The 26569-nt window shown below is 39.1% G+C and overlaps 1 protein-coding gene across 1 annotated transcript in view; it reads right to left on the reverse strand.

Annotated features, from left to right (window-relative positions):
* Window positions 1–5069: 5069 nt before the first annotated feature.
* galnt16 (UDP-N-acetyl-alpha-D-galactosamine:polypeptide N-acetylgalactosaminyltransferase 16) overlaps window positions 5070–26569 on the reverse strand; it is a 30582-nt gene continuing 9082 nt past the window's right edge. Inside the window, exons 4-15 of the mRNA XM_072457247.1 lie at window positions 26271–26338; window positions 20834–20899; window positions 19723–19844; window positions 14305–14392; window positions 13915–13999; window positions 13278–13381; window positions 11492–11618; window positions 10956–11048; window positions 10542–10625; window positions 9745–9871; window positions 8479–8595; window positions 5070–6453 (exon numbers count right to left, since the gene is read on the reverse strand). Coding sequence (XP_072313348.1) covers window positions 6310–6453; window positions 8479–8595; window positions 9745–9871; window positions 10542–10625; window positions 10956–11048; window positions 11492–11618; window positions 13278–13381; window positions 13915–13999; window positions 14305–14392; window positions 19723–19844; window positions 20834–20899; window positions 26271–26338 — 1225 coding nt within the window. The 3' untranslated portion in view covers window positions 5070–6309. The remainder of the gene's footprint in view (window positions 6454–8478; window positions 8596–9744; window positions 9872–10541; window positions 10626–10955; window positions 11049–11491; window positions 11619–13277; window positions 13382–13914; window positions 14000–14304; window positions 14393–19722; window positions 19845–20833; window positions 20900–26270; window positions 26339–26569) is intronic.

Consider the following 26569-nt stretch of genomic DNA (forward strand, 5'->3'; position numbering starts at 1 on the left):
CTCGTGATCTCCTGCACATTTACCACATCTTTGCCTCCCTCTACAGACCGCTGCAATATGCCCAAAGCGCTGGCACTTAAAGCAACGCAGGGCGGTGGAACATATGGCCTAACGTCATGGCACATGAACCCAATGGGAACATATGGCCTAACGTCATGGCACATGAACCCAATGAACACCTTACTAGGCAGGCACCTCCCTTCAAGTGTCACCATTACCGACAAGCTGTCACATCTTACCCCAGACCGGGTCACCTTCAACCGCCTAGCGTCCACCACCGTAGCTCCAGTCAAATTCTCCTTAACTTTATCCACAGACGTCGCCGTAGGGACACCTACGATAACTCCTCTGACCGTGTTTCTTTCAGCATCAGACACAAGAATGTCCTTTCCACCCAGACGTTTAGTTCCAATCGCCTTCCGTTGCTGAGCCGCGTCCTTGCACACGACCAGCAGCGAGCCATCTCTAAGGACACTCGCACTCTTGATCACTCCCACAGCTACAGTTAGGCTCTTTGACAATGCCACTGAAGTCCACTCCTTAAAGGATGCACTATCCTGTGCAAGCTTTATGATCACCTTACAGTCTCTGCTCTCACCCCGGATATCAATAGCTTCAGCCTCATCCTGCTGCTCATTCCCAGAACCCTCGGACGAGCTAAGGGACTTTTTACGTTCCCGGGCATGTGCAGCCAGAAAAGGCTGCTCCTCCACGCCGTCCAGAACGTCTTCGACCACCGATCCACTCTCCTCCGCCATCTCCCGTCTCTCCGAGCCAGGTGAAGACATGTAGTTAGGATTAGGACAGATTTGCTTCGAACTCATGGGCTTTGAAACACCAAAGTAATGGAAGAAGAACTTCTAAAGAATACAACGACAACAACGTCTCAAGAATAAAGTCTGAAGAATAAAGTCTGGCGGCAATGTAACGCTTGGATACCAGCCGCCATAAAACAACAACAACAACAACAACAACAACAACAACAACAACAACAACAACAACAACCACATGTAGTTTAGTTGTGTAAAGAAGTGTAATGTGCAAAATTTGTGGAAAAGGTACTGCATTTGTGTGAAAGTACTGCATGTGTGTAACACATGTGTGTCAGAGTACTACATGTGTTGTTGAAAATGTTTCATTATTTGTTGAAATTTTTTTTCAACAAATATTGAAAATTTTCAGCCTTCCCGCACGACCCCCTTCCCGTCCGTCCATGTTTTCTGCTGCGTTTTGCGGCATACCAACGACGCTCAGTAATTCACAGTTGATGATTGCATAGTTTGCGACTCAAATAGTTGTTTGTCCAGACAAATTACAAGATCGTGCTGAACGCAGACCTGAGCAGGGAGAAAGGGAGAGAGAGCCTTGGTGACCCTGCTGCACACCCTCCTCCCTGTAGAGACGCTAATGCTAATGCTTAGCAGTTCAAAGCTTAGCATTAGCATTAGCGTTAGCATTAAAGGTTGGATGGACGATTTTTTGGCCCAAATCTGAGTCTTATTTCCTCGTGGTGTGGACCGCCGATTAGTCCTGCCACGTATCAATCATAAAACGCACCTACCGCTCACCTGCAGCCGCGTGCGGCTCGTCCCACGTTTCTGCGTGTCTAAGCGCATTGATCTATCATAATATAGTTCCCTCAGTGCAAAATGAAGACGGAGAAAGACAGTTCGAGCGGACTCAGAAGTAGACGGAAATCTACGGGAGACGAGAGATGTGATGCGATCTTTGCCGCTAATAAACAAACGCACGTGTGTGTTGTATCAGTCCGCACGGGGGAGTGCGCATGTGCACTTCCGTCTGCATTCTCAAATCGCCAAAAAATCGTCCATTGCGCCTTTAACAATTTACTTTTGCAAATACTGAAAAAAAGTACGGTATGTAAAAATGTCAAAAGCAATAGCCCCCCTAAGACGGTGAAAGCGATCGTAAAGAGGTATAAATTGTTGAAATCTGTGAAAGCGTCAATGAGTGGAAACGAGGCAAATATCCTACAATCCTAGAATACAAGAACATAATATAGTGTCTGCTATTTGACATAAGCATTAGCATTAGCGTTAGCGTTGAAACGTGTCAAACATCTTGTTGTTGTTGTTGTTGTTGTTGTTTTATGGCGGTTGGCATCCAAGTGTTGCATTACCGCCAGACTGTATTCCTCAGACTTTGTCATTGTCGTCAGTCACCTCTGGATCTACCTGCGTTGCACCAATGAAATTTCCCCATGTGGGACAATAAAGGAATATCTTATCTTATCTTATCTTAGTCCTCAGGCTTACAATCCTAAAATACAAGAACATATAGTATCTGCTTTATGACATAAGCAGACACTCAATAAACCCCTTAAAACACCCGGGGCTAAAGCCTCCAAGCAATACCCCGCTAAGGGTGCTAATATGATGCTTCCCATATTCTGTACTGTTGCCATGACTTTGATGTCACAAAGCCAATTCAATCAAAGCAATGACGAAAGTGATGAAGGTGAAGAACAAGATAATCCTTTATTGTCCACACATGGGGAAATTTCATTGTTGCAACGCAGGTAGATACAGAGGTAGATACAGAGGAAAAGAACAAGGCTCCGGCCGAGGTTCAGATCACGGCGGAGCAGCTCCAGAGAGAAGCTGAAGAGGGAAAGCTTGAGCTGCTGCCTCCGCCTCTGGAACAGAAGATCACCGAGTTGAACGACTACAAGCTCAAGAAGAGGAAGGCTTTTGAGAGCAACATCCGTAAGAACCGCACCGTGATCACGAACTGGATCAAATACGCCAAATGGGAGAAGAGACTGCAGGAGGTCCAGATCTACGAGCGCGCCCTGGACGTGGAAAACCAGAACGTGGAGCTTTGGCTCAAGTACGTGGGGATGGAGATGAAGACTCGACATGTGAACCACGCCCGGAACATCTGGGACCGAGCCATCACCATCCTGCCCCGAGTCAACCAGTTCTGGTACAAGTACACGCACTTGGAGGAGATGCTGGGGAACAGTGCCGGCTGCAGACAGGTGTTCGAGCGCTGGATGCAGTGGGAGCCTGAGGAACAGGCCTGGTGCTCGTACATTAACTTTGAGCTAAGTTACAACGAGGTGGACAAGGCGCGCAGCATCTACGAGCGATTCATTAAGGCGCATCCGGAGGGGAAGAACTGGGTGAAGTTGCCCGATTTGAGGAGCATCACCGCTGGCGGCTTTATGAGCGCACCGCCGAGCAGTACCTGGATGAGAACCCGTATGTGGCCTTTGCTTGCTTCGAAGAGACGCAGAAAGAGTTGGAGCGCGTGCGTGTGATTTATAATTATGCTCTGGACCGACTCCCCAAAGGCCGTGCTCAAGAGCTGGTCAAGAACTACACCGAACAGGAGGAGGTTCCAGTATGAGGAAGAGGTCAAGGGTTCAACTCTATACTACTCTATAATGTTTTGCATCACCAGACTGACCAATCCTGAGAAACTTATCGTCGTATATTTTGGATTGTTCAGGCTTTTTGAGCTACTTTATGATCTTACACACTTAATTGCTTTTAGCTTTCAGGTTGAGATTAATCTTAGTTATCAGTATGACTCTTATGAAGAACATGGAAGGACAGAAAATCAGTTACTGAATTACATGATAATTGCAGAAGGTGAAACATTTATGTTGCATCATTGCTTGAACTTGTGTGAGAGACACAAAATACAACTCTTTATGCTTTGCAAGAACATGACAAAAAGGAAAAAAAAGCTCCAAAACTTCTATTTAGCATGATACTTAACACTCTTAAGAATGTTCTAATATAAACTACAGACTAATTTTTTGTTATTTCTTTATTTTATCATATGGTTTTATACCTCTGGTGGTACTTAAGTCTGAGAACAGCGGATAGATCATTCTAAAACTTTTCAAGATTGTTACTAGTATTTTATTTATGGGTTTCAGTCATGTGACTTATTGGTTGTCGTTGCCATTTTGAGGACGTCGCCATATGTTGTAGCTGTATACTGTACATATCAGTGGACAGAGTGACGCCATTCTGTCTGGATCTCACCAATTGAAGCCAATTGTGGCTGTGGTAGTCAGAGGGGCTGATGGTGCATGAATGGCAACGTTGCTTCTGCTAGTGCTACTGTCACAAGTACTGAAGAGTAGTGTTCTCAAGATTAGACTCAAACAGTGTTCAACTAATTGCAATTAGAATACGAATAATAAAACTAATTTAAAACAAAAATATAAGCAAGTCGGCCTATGTATAAGCTCCTTGATCTCCGTCACCAGACTACACCTGTTTCACACCTATTTAGTTTGCCATCCTTTCCTCATTTGCCAGATTGTCTTTTCTTTGTGTCAAACCTGCAGTTTTTATATTGAGCGTCTGTTCACTTTTTGCCTTCGTAATTAAATAGTCAAAACTGCCTTTTTTGTTTGGTTTTGGAGCCAATATTGTACTAGCCTGACGGATATAAACTGGAGGAAAACCTGGCTCCTACCATACAAATACTGTATTCAATACTGTATAAAATTAAAGAAATAATTACACAAATTGTTAATTCTGTCAAATGACTGATGAAACTTTGGATCACTTATTTTGCAATTGAGATGTTAAAACATTTGGGCTGATTTGAGTAACTATTTTTATAAACAGTCAAATATGTCATTGTCTTATTTTGACCCCTGAAATTGTAACAGATTACCTTGTACCGATTGTACCGAATTGATTATTAACTGATTAATAAAAAATAATATAAACAAAAATAGCCTGTCATATGCACGGTTTAAACATTTTTACTTACACCTAACGAGACGTCACCGCGATCGCTCGTATAAACATGATAAACAATTACGAATGTCGCAAAAAGATTGAACTGTCTCCTAGCAACAATAGACCATACCACTGGTCTATTCATTTCAAGTGTCTAAAACTGACCATGAACTTGAATGATGCGCCATGCCAAAAACTCCACTATTACAAAAAGTACAGTAGCACAGTAGACATTCGAAGTGAAAAACATAGTTTGGTAGTCAAACTAAGAAAATGTGGTGAACCGGTTAACATTGTGTGTGTTAAAAGAATAATAATATTAATTGGCATATTAACAAGTTGTCTTTATTACCACATTTTATTTTTCAAACAACATATATATACTTTACACAAAATCCAGGCCATATCTGCTTCAAATATGTACATAAATCTTTAATAGAGAGAAAGAATGAAAAAGAAAACAAAACATTCTTTGGGTCTGACCATGCAAAACAATAAATAATGTTCCTGACAGTGCTTGCATGGTGCCTTCAGGAATGCTATATCCAGCAATGCAAAAAGCTCAGTTTAGGCTATACATAAACAGTGCCCTGGTCTGCACATCCATCACACACACACAAGTGCACCCCAACATATGTGCTACAGAGAAGTACACTTGCTAGTTGTGAGGCAGTCTTCACTCACTCATTGATAAAGATTTGGTTTGTTGAAAAAGGGCTGCCATGACTGAAGGCGTATGTGTTTAAAATGCTCTTAACAGTAGCAGCAGAATCAGTGAGCGTATGATGTAGCCAATAGCCATTTATGTACGTATAAACTGCAATCAATAACTGGAACTAGTATTTTGGCAACTTGACAAGTGTAAAAATCTTATCATGTCATCAAAATATATTATGAATAGGTCTGCAAAAGGCGTTTTTATTTGTTTAACTGCTAGAGTAAATTTGCGATTGTTCTTGATTTTGAGTTCTTCCAGCTTTTAGGCACAATTTTGAGTGTGAACTGCAAAACGGTCCAAAAAGTAGGGCATATCAGCGTGTTGGCTTATCATTCTGCTTCTGAAAACTGCTTAAAACTGCTTTGACAACTTCTATTCATGGGGTTCTGTTTCTTCTCTGTAGCCGCCATTTTGAATACTTTTGACCATTCAAAAGATACATCATTTTTTTTTGGAATTGTGAATTTCTAACCATGGACATACATGACCATCCATCCATTGTCCATGATACAGCTCAACGTCATATAACCCAAACACTCCTTACCAAAACCGATGACCAGGGCGGACACACAAAATAAAAGTGAAATGTGCACCAGTTCAGTGAAAGCTCTGGTAATGACAGCAGCACCCTCAGAGGATCGAGCACTGTACACTTAGACCCCTGTTTCTCAAGGCCTTGAAATGTTTTGAGCAACTAGTTTGTCTTGTCAGCAGGATGAGCAGGAAGTTGACATCACAGGAGTACAGCTTTCAGCCAATAATCCTTAATAATCCAAGTTCAAGAAGCACTCTTTTGAGTCCAGTTTTGAGTCCTTCCCGGCACCCTCCTCTCAGACTAACTCAGGACGTCCCATGTGTGGATCAGGTGATGACTTGGGGCTCCCATATCTGACTGGCCACTTGGGGGCGACACTGCGTGATGATAGGGGGGCTTGTGGGGCTCTGGCTGTCCAAGCACAGACCACTCACCATGTGCTGGAGGGCAGGGCCTTTTGGCTTCCACTTCTGCAAAACAGTTTGAAAAAAAAGTCAATTAAATGTAAAAAATAAAACAAATAAAATGATGACACTTGCTCTCAACTGAAAGAGTTACTTGTAAGTAATCTTATCCAGTATAGTTCTAGCCACACCACACCTGTTATTAACGCCTATGTGTGAAACACTCTCGCTCACACATCAATATCTTCTTTCCTCCTGTTTCCTGTTGTGATCAGCACAGCAGGTCTGTGCTAAAGTGAGTAATGACTGAGTTCAAAATTACACTTCAAATGAGGTAGAAAATGGATGGATGGATGGATGAGAGATCCGCTCAAGCACAGTGGAAACAATAATGAACTCAACTCCACACAGGAGCTTTACCAACACCATTTGTACCAAATATATTTATTTATTTTGAAACAGCATAACAAAGTAGAGGTCATGATTTTTTATTAATACATAGGGTGTTTTTTGTTCATTGTTCATTAGATTACCAGTATATTTTTTCATGTGAGAGTGAATGTTTCTCTGTGTGTCTATGTCTCTGTGTTAACCCTGTGACGAGCTGGCCCGTGTCCAGGGAGTATCCCGCCTAAGGCCCAAAGTCAGTGAGATAGGCTCCAGTCACTTGCGACCCCTAAAGGCAACAAGCGATAGAAAATTATTGAATGAATGTATTTTTCTCATGACCTTTGATGGATATTCCCGCAGACAATTTAACCCCCCAAAAGGAAGTACTGTCAATCATCCTCTATTCTGGGAGTAAGACTTCTACATTATCAGACAATAACTAGTCAAAAAGTCAAATATTTTTCTAAGGAGATGGGGAATGTCCCAAATATGCCTCAAAGGACTGCAGAGGGCTTTAGGGAGAAGATGATAGGATGTTCTGGCAACCGTCCTGAATGCACTCATTGGTCTATACACACATGGTTTAACTTAATAAGTCACTATTCAATGTCTTGAGTAAAGAATGGGGCCAAGACTGAACCACATGTTGTAAGATTTGAATATTTATCAAGGCGGATGAGGACGGTATAGGTTTCTCGTGTCTGAGAAATTGTAACTTATTGACTTATTGATCTGACTATGATATGAAAAAAATAATATAGACTGATTTTCTATTCAATGAAAGGGGCCAGGATTGAACAGTGTTTTAAGGTTTGAATATTTATGAATATATTTTAATGTAATTACAATTGGACATCTTATTTAAGTGGCTACATGCAACATTATTGGTTATACTGTGGATTGATGTTGCGTTGGCCTCAGACATGGAGAGTCTGCTCAGCATCTGTCAAAGCTTACTCACAAATGTGCAACTGAACAGTAAAAGGTCAACTTCAGACCCATTAATAAAATCTATAAAGAGAATGGGACGTGGCAACTTTGAGATTTTATGGAGGCGTTTATATGCCAGATAATCTAAAATGGATAAGGGATAAATGAGACTAACTAAAACAGCACCATGCTTAAGAAAGACGTCGAAGCAAATATATGACCAGTAGAATGTTATTGCACACGTTACAGGGCGAAGGTAACAGTGTTCGTTATGCAACCTGACAGCAGGAAAGGAAAGACCTGCAGAATCTTTCCTTCACACAGCGAGGGTCCACACATCATTTTGAATACACTTTAGTGCGTTCCTACTTGTACTTGTTTAGTACTTTAGTTTAGTTTTAGTTTGACCTTAGTTTGATTCTTAACTTGATTGGGTCCTGGTTTAGCCTTGATCTAGTTCTTGTTTAGTTCCAGGTTTAGTTCTGGTTTAGTTGTAATTTTAACGTGGAATTTGTGCAAGTTTGATCGCACCCTTAAACACAAGCCTTATCAAAATGTATCATAACCTAATTGGGAATAAAACCTAGACTAGGAAAACAAACAAACAAATTCTACACCTGGACTAAAACAGGACTAGAACAGACCACAGACCGGGATCAAACCCAGGACCAAACCAGGACAATTGAATGTAGCCTTAATGATAAACAAAACAACTTGGGACCTACTCAGATATGAACAGAGTAAAAACAAATGTTAATGATGGTTTCTCACCTGTCGGGGCTCTTTTGAGTTGCATGGCTCCATCTTGACCATTGACCCTGCGGTGAACGCTGTAATGGCCAAACACAGATCCTGCTGCCGAATCAGCGGCTCTATCAGCTCCCACCTCTGCAAAGCACACAACAAAATAAAGATTCATAATGGTCCAGCAAACTCTTTCAGATCCAAGCATTGCATTTTACAAGCTAAATCACTCCATAAAACAAAACAAATGGCCAATAAACTATTATCTTTGTGCAGCCAATTGAAATAGTTGTTCTCTGACATTGTAACCATTTAAATTCATCTGGGCTTTAAGCATTCATTCTTTTGGACTGACCTCACCCTGAGATTTATAGGACTCTAGATTTTGCAACATGAGATACAATGAAGTGAAGGGGATAAAATGAAAGCCCCTATTGAACCATAAGGGATTGTTTTGGTTGGATAAAGCTTACAGGATTAGTTTACTGGTAAAATGGTGAACAAGGGACGGATAAAAGGTGTTTTATTTTATACATACAGACATATCAATAGGTTTCAAAATGTGTTGAATAGAGATACTGTATATTATCTGGTTAGAGTGATGGGTTTGTGTCAACCAATTTAAACAGAATCCACGGTAACGTTTATATTAAAGATAAAACATCAATTATTAACACAATGATTTCATACATTGCAATACCATACATTACCAATAAAAGTGTTTCAACATTTCAAATATGTTGTATCATGCTTACAATAAATATTTCTTTAACCTAGCACTTTACTTCACAACACAGTAACATATACATATACATTTTAGTCCTTATGTAGACATGATTGGTCCTGTTCAAGCCGTTGTTTAGTCCAAGGGTTGCTCACAGTTGCACAAACACCACATTCAAATTGGGATTAAACTAGGACTAAACCCGAAACAAAACGTGGACAAGGCCTGTGCAAAACCAGGACTAAAACAGGACCAAATCAAGTCTACATTAGAATTAAACTGAGCTCAAACCGGGACTAAACAAGTCCAGGTTTAGTTTGATGTGCAAAAGTGAATGCACCCTAATTGCCATTTGGGTAATTATTTAGTAAGGACACAATTGTCATTCTATATTATCTCTTGATAGCATGACTAATCCTAACCTAGCCCAATTATCAAGCTATTTCCATTCCACACTATTACTGTTATTGCGTAAACTAAAGTGAATTCTAACCTAATTCCCATTCCGTTACAACTGTACCCCAGCTCTATTGTGACTCTTCACTGTATTATCAGCGGTGACGTCTGACCTGTGCCTGCGGTCTGTTGCCTCCAATGCCCCTGCACTCCCCCAGCCCGAGCCCCTCCGCGCCCCTGCTCTCCAAACACAGTCCGCCCTGTCTCAGCACACTGGACACGGCCTCCTGCTCCGGGACCCTGGGGACCAACACACACAGGCAAAATGAGGGCTCCGGTTTCACCAATAAGGACCAGATGGGAGAGATAGGCTGGCCGTCCCCTCGAGAAACTGAGCTTCACCAAATAATGTGCTTGTAAAAAAGTATGCTGTTAAAAGTTGTGGGAGGGAAAGCAGTCGTTTGGATGCAGAGGTTGTGTTGTGAAATGTTGCTTATCAGATTCACTCACGCAGGTCATTAGTATCACATTTGATTGCATAAAGTAGTTTGTTCTCACATTATTCTCAGTCATACTCTTTCAACTATTATATACACATTCTAAACAGTACAACAGACACTTTAGTTAGTGTTCTGCCAAATAATTACATATGTTTTGAGGATAACATAAAAAAAAACTGTGTGCTGCGGTAATTCTGCTACACAAGTGTTTAATTTCAGGTCAAAATGTAAGAGTACAAGTTATTTTTATTTGATTTTACGTTTAGTCGTATTTTTTTGATTATTTTCTGTGTATTTTTTATGTTTAGAAACAAAATGTGTGCGTATACAATGTGACTAAAACTATACTGTACTGTACTGTGCTGTACTTACATTTCTAATAGGTAACTACAGCAAATTAAATACCATTTATTCTTGTCGCAAATATGTAGAAACCTGTATGACCAGATTGTATGATTGAGAATGAGTACCTGAGCTCTGGATAGACGTTCTCCATGTACCAACGAAAAGGTTTACAGTTCAACTTCCTCCTTAGAGTCACACGGTCTGAGATGCTAAGAATAAATAATAAGAAAATTAAGACAGCAAAAATAATGTTGCTTAATGAAGTCACTGATGTTCCAAGTGTTCTTTTATTTCATCTGACCCTGTCCAGCTGCTTTCTGACATTACATCACATTACATTACATTTTAGTTTAAGAGGAAGATATCAAATTGGCTTTTATAAGTTGCCCATGAGAAGCAAACATAATGACTTAAAGTTAGGGTTATTCTGGTTATTCTTTTCCAGAATAAGCATAAAGGTACATTCTTTAACTTTGACATTGTTCTAAACCGAATATATAATCAGTATTGAATAAAAACATGAACGTGAAGGTACAGACCTGCCATACGCCTTGCCCTGGGCTGAAGGTCGAGCCTGGTAATAATACTGTTTGTATTCGTCCATCCACACCTCCGCCGCTCGACGAGTGTTTCTATCACACACATGGAAATTAGACATTCTTTTAATAACCACAAAGACACAGCATGAGGCACAACTTCTACTCTGTCATCATCATCGTTGCACTGCTATCCATCTGTTATTTAATGCATCATGATATCACCCTAAGGTAAATACTACATTTATCACGTACTTCACGCCACCCACGCAAAAGAGATTTAGATCTCAATGGGCTGAACCTGGTTAAATAAAGGTTAACAAATGAATCACATAGCGGCTTAATAGTTTTGAAATAATGCTAAATTGAGTATATTTAAATCGTCATTGGTTTTGTAACTTGTTTTCTTGTTTCTACTTTTACCCTGGTGTAATGTTCCTCGTTTTTAGGCTAATCCTCCTCATGTGATGTCTGAGATGGAGGCCTGATTAGCAGATTAAAGCTCCTGGCAGCTCATAAATGCGGTGTTTTGGACTCACTTGATGTAGGTGAGAGCGTTGCCTTCAGGGAAATCGTAGGGGTGCCGTTTTCTGAATACGTGGCCCACTCTGCTACACGGCAAGATCTCCAGGCTGCCTCCGCACATCCACACACGGAAAGACAGTTCTGTGATGGGGAAAAGTGCAGTCGGGTCAAAAGTCAAAGCATCAAGCATCAAGCATCATTTTCACTTATTAATATTTGATTTGAACACATGAAATCATCATATTAAATAGATTCGATAAATGCTAAACCTGGATGAATTAATCGTATTATTTTTTTTGAATTGCTTAACATTTAATTATTCTTTCACTCGTCACACAAGTCGATGTTGGAATACTTCAGTTACTGAGGCTGAATTATAGGAACATCTCTATCAAGTACTTGTTTCCACGTCACATTCAAGATTTAAAAGAGAGGTTTACAAGGCTCACAAGGTCTAAAGTGATCTGAGAAGGGATAGAACTATTCAAATGTATATGTATAAAACATGGAAAAACATGGACAAAAGAAACTTTCACTTAAAAAAAAAAAAAACAATCAAGTACACACAGGACTAAAATTGGCTTAAAGGTTGAATGGACGATTTTTTTGGCATAAATCTGAGTCTTATTTCCTCGTGGCGTGGACTGCCGATAGTCCTGCCACGTAGTCCTGCCACGCATCAATCATAAAACGCACCTACCGCTCGTCCCACATTTCCGCGTGTCTAAGCGCATGGATCTATCATAATATAGTTCCCTCAGTGTACGGGGCAAAATTAAGACGGAGAAAGACAGTTCGAGCTGACTCAGAAGTAGACTGAAATCTACGGGAGACGAAAGATGCGATGTGATCCGTCGCGCTGATAAACAAACGCACGTGTGTGTAGTATCAGTCCGCACGGGGAGTGTGCATGCGCACTTCCGCCTGCGTTCTCAAATCGCCAAAAAATTGTCCATTGCGCCTTTAATTTGGAACTAAATAAAACCCGTAAAACTCAAATGAATCCAGACTAAAGTAGGTCTTATAAGCAAAGTCAAAAGACAGTACAAAACGCAACTGCAAAATCCTACACAACCACAGTTTGTGAACACTCCACCATATCATGCCTTACTATCTTTTACACATACATCAAAGTGAAGGATGTTCCGGAGCAGATTTATGGCCCTGCTGCTTGCCGTTATCAAGGGCACTTTTAATGGAGCGCTACTTGATCAATATTGTATTTAAAAGTGTATCAAATGGCACAAAAAAGTTAAAATGCACCTTATTGTAACACTTTTTTTTAACAATGCAATCCCGCTTTAATAATCCGTGTTTATGGGGATAGTTTGCTTTCTAGATAGAGAAATCTATAAAGGCAAGGTGATAAAATGTTAGCCGAATATTTTCCATAAAAATATTGTTGTTTTATTATTGATCATCTCCCACATAAACCCATACAAAGACTAATAGATCTACACTTGCTTCCAAATTCATCCCCAAGTAGCCACTATTCCAATAAAATAATGAACTATTTATGACTTTTTGTTCAAGTCTTCAGTATATTCTAAAATGTGATTGGATTATTGCATTTAGGGAGCTCAGATCATACCAATACTTTTGCAAAGTTTAGCTCAACAGGAACACAGCGTTATTTTCTCAACTCTATAATGTTAACTCAAATCAATAGTCCTCATTTCTGCTGAGCACATTGCAACGCATTGCAGCATAAATGTATTACCGTTTGGTCAATAAAGTATGTGTAGTGTACTTTATGTGAAGACCTTGCGTACACAAGTTCTTTTCGCAAGTATTTCTCACCAAAGTTCTCTCCTCCCCAGATGTCCATGTGTGTGTCATACTGCCCGAGGTGATTGAACCAGCTCTTGTCCATCACAAATATTCCACCAGCGATCACAGGAGTCCTGAAATTATCAAAAACAAATCAACATATTTTATATTAAAGCCGGGTTACCTGATTTTCAAACTGTGAAAGGCAGAAGTAGATATTTGAACCCTCTGCCTAGTTCTTAGCTCTAATAAACATAATTTCCGTGTATGTGAAGAGCTTTCAAAAAGCTTTGTCAGCCGGGGAAATACAATCTACTGCCATCCAAAAGCGTTTCAAAGTGATGCACGCTCTATTTTGTCTGGGATTGCAATCGATATAATGTTTTATCGATGACGACAGCGTCTGTTTTTGTGACAAAGTGCTGCTTTTACAACATCATCAAAAACATAACACAAAGAAACACCCTTGGGTACTGAAGCATTAAAAAGCACTCCAAACTGGTCATACAACATTGCAAACATTAATCTAATAGAGAGAAGTGTTCTACCACTACCACATGAATAAATGTATTTTAATTGAATTTCGAGTAGCTATTGTTTCTATGAAAGTACAACAAAGAATATGAGTTGAAGCAGTATTAATAGCAGATTTACAAAGTGTTTGTACCTGATTGATTGTGTGGGGTCACTTCTGGCCATTTTCTGTTCGATGGGAATCTGCTCCCATTTAAAATGAAGACTCCAGTCGAACCCTGGTAACAAGGGCAGTGTTAACCTACTCATTTGTTTTTGTTTTCTTTTTTCTTACAATGGAATATATGTACAAATCTTTAGTATGCATTAATTCTTATCTTGTATATTTGTGGCTGTCAAAAAACTTTTTACAGCCTCATATGTTAGAATTAAATGTACAATTTTTCATAGTACAGTGAACTTTCTACATTTTCCCATGAGAATCCGGTGGTGAGAATCCAAGCGATGTAATGCAACAGTGTGTTGAGTATATTTTGTATATTTTATCAGCTGTTCCTAGATCATACTTTTGTGATGGACTAACCTCCTCTCAGGTCGGCAGAGGCAGCCAGGTAGGCAAAGTTGTCCAGGCTGATGACGTCAATGATCGGGCTCACTACTCTGGTATGGTCCTGCAAAGAAAGCAAACAAATGAACCATATTATTTTAGATGGTTTCATTTTTTAACATTAAAGCAAGTTTAATAACCTCCAACACAAAATGCAGGATACTTTGGGATATGGATTACCTGCATAAAGAATATTACCTGGCATGATTACAGTCTGCAGTATCAAAATTCGATATTGCCTCATTTTTAAGTAATAATTAAGTTTTGCCAGTAATGAAGAACTGGTATCAACACAGTCACTAGAGATGATAAAAATGAAAAATAAAAACCGCTAAAGCAAAGTCAAAGTCACAAAGTTTTGACACCGTAACCAAATATCAAGTGTTCAGAGTAAAGTGGACACACCAGTCTTTGCGGAATGTATTTATCATTATGCAGCATTTGTTTTCTCTGGTTTTACTCCAAGTGTATGTTACTTTGTTGAAGGACAAAACAATTGTGAAAAGTTGTAACCAAAAGCAATTCAAATCTCAGCATGTGGCAACCAAACATACAACATAACAAAAACACCATTTCGTAGAAAAGCTAAACAATAGACAAGTAAACAGAATGATAGGTCTGAACAAAGACAAGACTAGGTCAGAATCGGTCTAGACTTAAACGAGATCCATGCCAAACCAAGACCAGGACTACACCGAGGCTAAACCAGGACATCTCATACAGTCAGCAGTACCCTTTGCAGTGAGTATTCTGTGTTTGTATTTGTCTACCTTCTCCTTGACCGTGAACAGTAGTGACTCATCCAGATTGTGTTCGGATCTGTGCGTGAGGCGTTCAAGTGTGCCGAGGTCAGTAGAAATTCACAGCTCCTCCATCCAACTACACTCTTGTTAATCAGTTGTGATGGCTTTGTTAACGCCTCTGACAGACTGAATGCTGAGAGAGATGATCAACAGTGTGTGGGCGAAAACAAGTCTGAATACAAATGAATAAAGTGCTGTAGTGGAGAAGGGGTTAGTGGTGGAGGTTGTGGGTTCCATTCTCAGGATATGCAGTGGCTTGATCTTACGTAAAGGAGGGGTACCAGATTTTTCCTACTCGTTGACTTGTTTTTAGTTCTCTTAAACCAGCAATAAGGACAGAAATATCTTTCTCATTTTTACAATCCATCAGAAACGTTTTGGAACCAATGGAAATCATCTCTAATCTAACTAGAGCTATTAACATTCTTTTAAAGTTGATTAATGTGCATTGTTCCTAAATAAATTGAAAATACGTAGTAGATATTGTCGTGGAATTTGTGATTCTGGCACAGTTCAAATGCCTTGTGCATCCCAGCCCTAAAATCCATTAGCATCAACGCTGAATTGAAAAAAAAATCCACAATTTTGGCTCTCAAGATCTCGCTAAACCGACAAACCCACCCGTGTATTGCAAATAGCCAAATGTTGTTTTGCATGTGGACTTTGACGCGCAGACACAGATGGAGCTCTTGCCATCTGAGGTGACACTTGTGACTTTGTGGACGTGGTCGCATCTTCTGTGGGCGGTAAATGGACGTAGGCTTTTTTGACGCAAATCTCTGTTTACATTTGTGACATGCCCTGGAGCGCATGCCATGCTGAGTAAAACTAATTACTGATTCAGCCTTTGATCTGGTCATTCATCTGTTTGGGATTAGCGTCTGAACAAGTTAATAGGTTTTTGGTGGGCGGGGGAAATTACAAAGATTTATTTTAGACTTTTTAGACCAAATTCAAGGTCATGCAAGGTGGCATTAAAAACTACAATGAAGTAAATTCAGATTGCCTCTATAATACCTTCATGTAAACAAAATATTGACGTTTGAAGTTTCTTATATAATGTAAATAACAGAGGGATACCGGCCTTGGACTTGTGACTCGTTTTTCAGTCCTGTCCACTTTATTTGTATCGCATATTTCATAAACAAAAAGTGTTTCCAACGTGCTGCATCATATTTCTATAAAATACAACACAAACGATGACTCAAGACTCGACTTGGACTTGACTATTTACAGCTTGGCTTTTATAAACATGTTTTTAAATGATAATTTTAAGTTTAACGGTTGGTTAAAGCTGTAAGAGTACTGAGAGAACACAGTGAGTAAAGTAATAAGAAAACTAATGGAACTTGAGGCTTGTGACCTTAGACCTGGACTTATTGATACTGACTTGACTTGGACTCGTAGGATTAGGACTCGGACTTCCACTTAGGAGGCCTGAACCTGACCCAGACTAATCGTAAGTTACTTGTACTACTTGAACAATGAGGACTTAAGCTAAAACTCCCAACTGACTTTACTACAATCCTGGTAAAAACATTATAATTATAAGTAAACACTGTATAAGTTTAATGTATGGGATGCATTTTATTAATTCGTATTTTAAAATATATTTTCTAATCCTTAAAATGTACATAAATGTCTTGTAAATTTACTGGTGAACCATGGGTCACTCACTATCAAAGATTTGAGAAAGACTCAACTTTACTTCACGCCCTCTTTGCTCATTCAGAACTAGAAATACAGCTATTTACTCAAGCAGGTGTGGCTATAGCGTATATATTATTTTGCTATATCCCAGTGGAAAATAAAAGTCATAATACCAGATGTTGCAATGCAGTAAATGGGAGTAGGCCTCATTTTTAGTCTGTGAGTGAGAGAGGTGATTACTGATACACCGCGTCACATCGAGTATCTTCAGAGCCAGAAAAATGGAGCACGATGGTTGAAGATTTAGGAGCAGCTGTGCCTTTGGAGCTGTGTCAGAGATTAGTAACATGAGGGGCGGCCAGAGGAACACCATTACTCAAGAGAGAGCAGAGCAACCAAGAGCTATTTCACCATCTATCAAGCACGCAGTCAGTCCAGTCTCTGCCGATGTGGCGTCAAATGCCTGGGTTTTAACTGCAATGCACAAAGTCTAGAAATGATGCAGTGGTTCTGAAAATACGAATGGATTCACACTTGTTCTGGTTTGGTCCTGGTATGAGCCAAGTTTAGTCCTGGCGTGGTCTTGGTTTGGTCCTGTTCTGGTTCTGTTCTAGTGTTTAAGTGTGACCCCAAAGGCTACAAGTGACAAAGGTGATTAAGTCATTTCATAGATCTGGTAAATTCACTTTCAGCCCATATTATGCACATTGTGGTGGTAGGAATTTATAAAGCAAATGTTTCCAAAGAAGTTTCTCGAGTCTGGAGTCAAAAGTTTTTGAAATGTTAAAATAATAATAATAAAATGGTAAAATGGACAAAATACATGGTCCTTGCAATAATGAATCCTGTCCTCACCCATTCCCTTTTGCATAGTGTTGTGCGACTGTGGCTTTGGTGTCCCAGTGGGCTGTATAATTGAATTTGCTGCATGTGGCGACTAAAAGAGGGATCTTCCAAAGTGTGAAAAAAATATGGGGATTTTGGATCAAAAATAACCCAGCGTGCAAGCAGTCCCCGGGTGGTAGACACACACTTGTCAGTTTGGGACACCAATCAAAACACTGAGCTGAAAATGTGCTGGACTGAGCCACACCAAACAAAACAGCCAGGCAGACTATTCGGGAAAGGACCAATTTCCTATTTATGTATTATTATTTATTTATTCTGTATTGATGCTTGTTCAAATGAGCATACAAGGTCAATACAAGTTTGAATATTGATTGGTATCTGGGTATCAACTTTTCTTGGAGAAACCTATGTCCTAGAACCAGTTAATTTATGGATACATTCTAACTTAGGGGATTTAAGATTTTCAATCAAAAATAAAGTGCATGTACAAAAGTATGGAGGCAAAGAGCTGTGTCTTCTCCAGCAGCAGAACAAGAAATGATGATACAGGCGCCTTTTATCTTGTTCACACAATTTGTTCAAACTATAAATAATTGACAGGGATGTTCACATTATCATAAACTCATAAAAATGTACTAAAACTACCATAAAAACAAATCAACACATACACATTTAACTAAACACAAATATATACATAAAACCCTAAAAAAACACCTAATAATGATTAAAAACCCTTAAACCCCTGTGCCAACTCTATGGTGCTCCCCTACACCTCCTCTGCCTTGGTCCAGCCGGGAACCCTTATAACGGAGCTTGTTCCTGGCGGGAAGCCTTTATAACAGTGAAGAAGAGTCAATTGAGCAAGGCCATCATTCAGTGTGACAAGTACAGAGAGAAAAAACAGTGTATTATCAATGAGTTGAGAAACCAGGGGCATATGGACGTCAGTATTCAAAACATATTCAAATGGTTTAAGCAGAAGACATTAATTAGGTTATTGAATGAGTCAGGCCTAAATCAACAGAATTTAGTTTTTTTTAATTATATCTTGTTTTATTTATTTTTGGGTTGGGAAGAGACCTCTGGTTCATATTCCAATACAGTAAGTGGCGTAAATGCACCTAAATGCTGAGTGCTATTCGCCATAAAACAGAAACCAAGAAGAAGAAGAAGAGGGAACCCTATGACTCCTGGACACAAGACCAGAGGAAGTGACCATACACAATTCACTAAAACCAAAACAAACTACATTAAAACACAAACACCTAAACATCTTCAACACATATTGCACTATATCTTGCACATAACCAATTAATAACTATTTAATTTATCTCCCTTTTCCCTCCAGGACAGACGGCTTCAATTAAAGTGCCCCTGTGCACCAGATCTAAAAATGTGATAAAAAGAGACGTTACTTCAATAAATATTTATGATAAATTTTGTGCAATTGTCTTTTTAAAGTGCTAATAGATGCTTAAAGTGATGTGTGCAATAAAAGTGAAATGTGATTTAAAGTGCAAACAGTGAAAAGTGTAAAGTGCTAGTGTAACACACAGGCTCTTTGTTACAATGAGCTTTTACCCTTGTTTCCTCATCATTAGTTTACTCAATGTTATACTTTGATTGATTCTCAGCTGGTGCTAATTAATCCTTATCCTGTATTGTCCTGCAACTGTGGTTCGAGTCTGTTTTAATCTACCCCCGATTCCCGCCAACATCTCTGTACTATTTATGTATCATTTGGACAATTATGACTCAGAATAATACATGTAGGGTTCAAAATGCGTAGCAACTTTTCACGTAAAATCACATAGCAATTTTTCAAATGTAAAAACATGTAGATGTAACTGTTACGGCGCAATGTCAATGGACCTGTTTCTATTACTAAGCTGTTTTAGATCAATGTTAGGGTTTTCTATGAACAAAATGTAAAAGATGATCTAATACTAAGTACCTGAAAAGAAGCATAATATGTCTCCTTTAAACTTGTCGTCCACTGTAACCCTGAAGGTGTATCTTGCTTTATAAATGCACTTATAAAGCAAACCATTGAGTAACTAATAGTACAAATCGATGCCTTGTAGTTCCGTACCTCTTTGACTCTCTGGAGCATGGGCTGCAGCCAGTCAGTGTTGACCTCACAGTGAGAGTCCAAGAAGGTGAGGACGGAGGCAGAGGCCGAGTTGGCCCCTCGCACGCGGGATCGGATCAGACCTGCAGGGCAAGACATCGGGCTAAGTGTGGGCATTTGACATTGATTTACCACCAATAGAAAATGAAGAGGAGCGGGTCATCTAAGTGGGATGCTCGACATAATTTTTATTAAATGATGTAGTCTAGAAAGGATGCCTTTTTTTTCTTTAATCGTGATTTCTCTTTGGATTTTAACATTTAATTACAGCATCTGTTTAAATTACTTACATCAGGATTCAATTTAAAATTGCAAGCGCTACAGGTTAATTGCTTTTTGCATCTGCTTTAATATTAAATTAACACAATGATGTACTTATTTTCTTTATGAGAGAATTAAAACTACAAAACTATAAAAAGTAATAACGGTATCACAAAAAAACATGACAGAATGAGAGAATAGTTGTGGGATAGGGCCTTGACAGTGGTAAAAATAATCTCAGTTTAATTTTTCTAGACACTTTTCTAGACTACTTGAATTGTATCCATGCTTTTAGTTGCCATGTAGGTAGAGCAGACATTTCTCAGCAGGGAGGAGTAGATTAAGTGTAGACGCTGAGTACAAAGTGATCTGACTACTTTAGCTAGCCAAGTATTTCGGTATTTAAGGTTAATTTCATTTAAGGATTAATTTGAGTAGCCATAGAGGTCAAGAAAGCAAGGAAGTAAACAGCTTGTCTCTAAATGTACTATATAGAATAGAAACATTAGTTTGGTATGTATGTCAAAGGACTTATTGTTTTTGAGTAGAGTGATTAATATGAGCACCGTAGCAATTAACAATTCATAACAGAGATTTTTTAACTTTTGAACTGTAAAAAGTCCTCAAAATGACACTTATATAAACAGGAAGCTAAACGTGTAAATACCCTGTTCCAATCCTGAAAACTGTACTGGTTTTATTGGATAATAGCTGGAAAGGTTCCCAGGCTGTAGTTGCATACCGGCCTATACTTAATTAGCAAAGTGTTCATAATGGTTTGCTTGATTGATTGATTTGCTCATAGACTTACCCTCTCTGCGTCCATTTCGGAGGCAGCGTACTTTGGGTATCCGGGACAGCAGCTGGCAGTCCTCGGCTGTGACGGAGGGCAGAGGAGAGGAGGATGTTAGCTCAACCCCGAACACACACTAAGAAACAATACGGTTTATTTCAGCGCTTCGTCACACGGCCACAGACACTCCACAAAGTTAAACAAATGTAAACGCAACCAGTGAATATGGACACACACTATCCTCAGAGCACGAGCGAAATTGACGTTTACTTTCAACAACATTGTAAACCAACTATTACTTAACTATTGCAATGATATGCACAATATGGCATTAAGCTTATTAATCTCCTTGAAGACAGTGACACCGGGATGAGTTACGAATCAGCTCTGTGGAGACACGATGAGAATGTGTGTTTTTGCGTAGTCGTTTTGAGCAATAAAAACATCTGTTGGTGAATAAATGCTGATAGAGGTATTTAATGCCATACTGTGGGACATTCCAGGCAAAGCAATAACTTTTCAATGGAGATGAGCTGGTGGCAGATCCATCACCAATATTGTTTCATTTATTGCAATATTACACTGTAAATCAACAAGTACTTGCCCAAAATGTATAGTATAAACTGAGGACAACTTAGTGTTATGCAAAGTATTTGTGACTCATTTTGGGTAATATTTTGGTACAGCATCAGGTTTATTTTCAGCCCTAAATCTCCACTTTACTGCACACATTTATTGAGTTTGAACCACAGTGTTGCTCGTCATCCATGGTCAGTAAGACACTTGAGGATTAGCCATAGAGAGAGTGATCGGGCTAAGGGATTGTGGGAGATTGTTAGGCCACGCCCCGACAATGATACAGCCCGGGAGGGGATGTAATCCTCTTAGAGTAAATGTTTGTGTGTACAAACCGGTGAGCTGAACGGGAAGAACGGGACAGGTGTTGTGAGAGAATGACGTCCTGCCCTGGGAGAACGTCCTACGGTGGGACAGCTGGTGTGTGTACTGTACGTGGGTGAGGATGAGAATGGGGATGAGGGGGAGAAGAAGGGGAAAGGTCACTCCCACCAAACAGATGTTGTGGACAGAGAAGCAGATTGTGTGAATCATATGTTCGCGCATTTTAGGAAACACAAGCGCCGTTGAACATGGATTTCTCGGCATTTCCTGGTGATGGGACCACAAGAGAACTCAAAAGCACTTAGTTTTAACGAATGTGTGACATTCAGGCAAGCTATGAGAGCTATGTAAGACTATTTATTGTACTTGAATAACTCCAAAAACAAAAGAGCAACAAACAAATTAAGCTGGGCGATGAAAAATTCAATGTACATCTTACAGTTAAATAATGTCATAATCTACTATATGTAAATGGGTTATTATAAATACTATACAACATATGCATTTGAGATTACACCGAATTTAAGGTTCATTCAAGTCCAATAAAACATGATCTGCTGATAGAGGTTTGATCCAAGCACAATAACAACATCAGTAAATATTTCATTGGCCAATCTTGATTCAAAATGCAGAAGTCTACATGTTTCAAGCCAAAAGGACATATTTTATCTAACATATGGAATAAAACTTGATTAGTTCACTGCTGTATATATCCTTGAGTGCTATTGCTTCATAACACAATAAAGCCCATTCATTTTCCAGATAAGACTTGTCAAAGTAGTGTGGGGTCATCAGTTTCCCTATTGTTAGAGCTCCATGCTGCTGGGGGGACGTCCCATAGGGTCTAAGGTCCCGGGAGAGGAAAGTGACCCGTTGATTAAGACGATCCTGAACAGTGTTAGCAGGATTAGACCCCTCCTCGTGCCACCCCTAAACCTCCTCTATAGACTGTCCTCTCACTGCTCCGATGAACTCCAGCTGCACTTAAGACCACAGGTTCACACAATAAATACTGCACCTTTGTTACAAGATGAAGTATGGACTAAAAACCTGCTGAAAATAAGACCAAGGAAGTCCAATTTATAAACCTTGGCATGTACCACATTTTTGCACTTAGTAAGTTAAACACTTCTGAAATGGAAAGTATATGGGCCTAGAAAAAGTATGAAAACCAAAAATGTTATGCAAAATGTACATTTTTGATCTTTTAACCATGTTGTAGTAATGTTCCCTCATCAAAAAACATACCTAGAGTTAGTTTCATTAAACCTGTTTTTGAGGTTGTCTTTTCTGCTCCTTACGACCTCACAAGGCACATGTCTTTGATAAAAGTAGTCATTGGTCCAGTGAAATCATAAAAAATAAAAGTACAAATGTTGAAAGTTTTGTCAGGTAAAAGGTGAACTTATTCAGCCACTTTAAAGGTCGTCTGTCTGAACTTTGCTGAATGTGACACTAGAAGAGATTACTGCATTAGCACATCAGGGACAAGCTAGCTCTTGTTTATTTTCCCATGGTCTCTCAGCCAGTGGATGGCGGGCTAACACCAAATCCTGGTGAGGTAACGCCTTTGACAGACATGTTTTCACAACATATTTATGTCCTAAAACATAAGATGCCAAAGTAAATGTACTCAAGAGCATATTTAAAGGCCAATAACAATTAAAAACATACATAAAGCACAATATGTGTCCTTTAACAAATGATTGTGTGCACAGAACTGCAGTCTTCTTGCACTGCCAGACAAGTTTCTTCTTATTCTATTAAAAAAGGTCTGGGATTTGTTCGTAACAAGTTCCACTGGGCAGGATCGACAAGTGGATTAATCAACCAGAGAAACATAATAACATTACTGGTGGAAATAGTAAAATGTCTGTCTTCATCTTTATGGATCACAACTCAAAATTACCTCATATTTTACATCTTGTGATTCAAAGAATGATTTTGCACTGCAGATGTTCCCAGGTAATTAACATCACCACGACAACACCTCTGTCTCTCCTTCCTCATTCCACAAGTGGAAGCAGACTGTGATGTTAATGTATGTTTTTGCTGAAAGAAAAATGTCTATAAATACTTGTCTAGACTCAGAGGCGCAAACAGGGATTTGAATCAACACGTTCTATATTCTGCTACTGCAGCTATCACCACCAGGTGATGTTTAGTTATAGAAAACATTTAAGAAGAGAGGAGCTACAGAGAAAACTTTAAAAATATTCATATAGCTGTCATATTGTCCGTGCATTTTTTTGTATTAATCACATCTGCAATTGTACAAGGTTGTGCTGTTGAAGAAAATAACTTAATCTGATCATCAATATTTATAGCCCTGAAATGAAGTTGTGCCAGTTCACAAAAAGGATTACAGGATTTTGGGCAAGGATGATAGAAATGATAAGATAAGATAGATAAGACAATTGTATGATTGTATTATTTAAATAATTCTGTGGTGTGTCACAAACCATCAAAACCAAATGAATCCATCGTTCTCAAGCAGAAATAGTTTTGAATTTAAAAAATCTATTCTGAAGCGCCCCATAGTGGAGGGAAAATGTTATAATTATATCTCTATTGTATCTGTTTATTGGGAGGTCAATGTCTGTCACTAACAATTATTTTATCAGTCACCAAGTCAGCATTTTTTTTTAATTAGTGAACAGATCCTTACTATTGCGCATTAAGACTTTTTAAATACATTATCAAATGTTGAAATATGGTGACTGAAGGCTTCTAGATCATGGATCTATTAGTTCTAGATTTACAAATAATGTGTATTATTGATGAAAAACAGAAATAGTTTCTTCTTTTTGACACTTTTGCCACTGTCTTGGTTCTAAGTATTATTTTGTCATGTGTTGTAGAGTCTACTCTGTACAATCTAGATAACGATTATGAAAATACAACAAGCTATTTATTGTAGTCGACTAAGTTATGATGGTGGTTGGTTAATTGTTGCAGCTTTAGTCAAAGTAAATTATCCGCACAGTCATGTGGAAGATACTTGTCCCACATTCCCTATGCCAAAACTACTGTGTGTGGACTCTGGAATGGGCAATGTGGTTCATGATCATGCCCTTGGGCAACATTGGAGCTGGTTACTCTCTGGGCACGCCACGCTCTTCTCCATTGTCCTCCCGCTTTTTAACTTCGTCTTTACCAAAACATCACACACACTATGCATAATATATATGTCAATCTTTAATTCAGCGATGTCTTTTAGCAGCCGTAGTATATTTGCCTTTCCGGTATACAGTGGGCACACACAGACTCTGGCTTGAGCCTTAGCTGAATAAACAGGGCTTTAGTGAGCTAATAGCCCTCGGCTGCTGACCCCGCACTTCTGCACGTCTGGTCAAATCCACACGAGGACTGAGTGACTATAATATGGTGTATATGTAGGTCACTGTGGACAGAAGATGTGTGCCGCTAATGAGGTCATTTACGTCTAACAGCTGCTGACAAACAGGATTACTCAATATGTGACACAACTGTGAGGGTCAGCTACATGAACCACTTCACACTCGTCTGCATCATTCAGTTTTAGGTACGACAAAAAGCTTTTATCACGTGCTCTGTGATATGTTATGGATTAGGGCTGTAATCGACTAAAGACATTGTTGGTCGACTAAAGACATTCCGTATGTATCAGTTACTCATGATCTCCCAAATATTTCAGTCAAAGTGCATTGACAAGAGGGAAAATATTTGTAATTTGCATGTTTATAAAGGCAGAATAAATTTAAAAAAAAAAATCCCAAATCTCCAACAAACTCATTCCATGCCTTCTCCTTTCTGGTGTTATTCATATAAATCAATTATAATTACATTCAAGTATTTATTCAACTTATCACATTTTTTTGTCTAAGACTAAGACGCCATCAACCGACTAATTGACCAAACAACTATGGATTATTTTGTATATACATTTTATAAATGTGTTATTGTCTAAGTAATCAACCGACATTTTCATAAAGAAGATCTTCGCTTTTAGGAAATGTTAAACACATCAGATAAAGTCACAATTTTATCTTGACATTTGATATTTTGAGGAAACTAATGTATAGGTTTATTAAGTAATATGGAAATGAAATGAGCCCTTTTCGGCACAGGTCTTTGATAAAAGTAGTCATTGGTCCAGTGAAATCATAAAAAAATAAAAGCACAAATGTTGAAAGACAGGGGAAAGGTGAACTTATTCAGCCACTTTAAAGGTCGTCTGTCTGAACTTTGCTGAATGTGGAGCTAGAAGAGATTAACGAGAAACATTGGAGAATATCTGGAGATATTTCTCACAACCAGCTCATTGAAAGTAACCGGCGCAAAACAGCCCAATAGCACCAAAACACAAATCACAGATTGACGCTCTTGTATCTAGGCCTTCAGATCTAAAACACATGTCAACATTAGCTTCAGCATTTGATTCCCATAATTATCTTGGCCATAGCAGTTCGCTTTGGTATGTCAGCATGCCACACACACTTCCAGCAACATCCCAAGAGTCTCAACCACAAAATCAAACATGTCCACTTTAATCAGAAAAACAGGAGAAACTCACGGTCCCCGCTGAAGTCATCGATCAGGATTATTTCTTGGATCAGGGATGGAGGAGTTCGCATGAAGACACTGGTTTGGGACAAAGATTCACAGTGGTAAGGCAAGTGATTATTAAGATAAGAAAATGTTTAATAGTGAATAATAATAGTGAAACACCTCTGTACACACGGCAGAATTAGAACAGTAAAAGCGTTCAGTGTTATTGAGTGTCTGCGTCATAAAGCAGACACTATATGTTCTTTGACGCGTTTAAACTCCTTAACAATTTCAAAAAGTTATACCTCTTTACGATCGCTTTCA

This window comes from Eucyclogobius newberryi, unplaced genomic scaffold (genome assembly GCF_026437365.1).
Source record: "Eucyclogobius newberryi isolate DKJ021-1_F unplaced genomic scaffold, fEucNew1.0.hap1 SCAF_21, whole genome shotgun sequence".
NCBI lineage: Eukaryota > Metazoa > Chordata > Actinopteri > Gobiiformes > Gobiidae > Eucyclogobius > Eucyclogobius newberryi.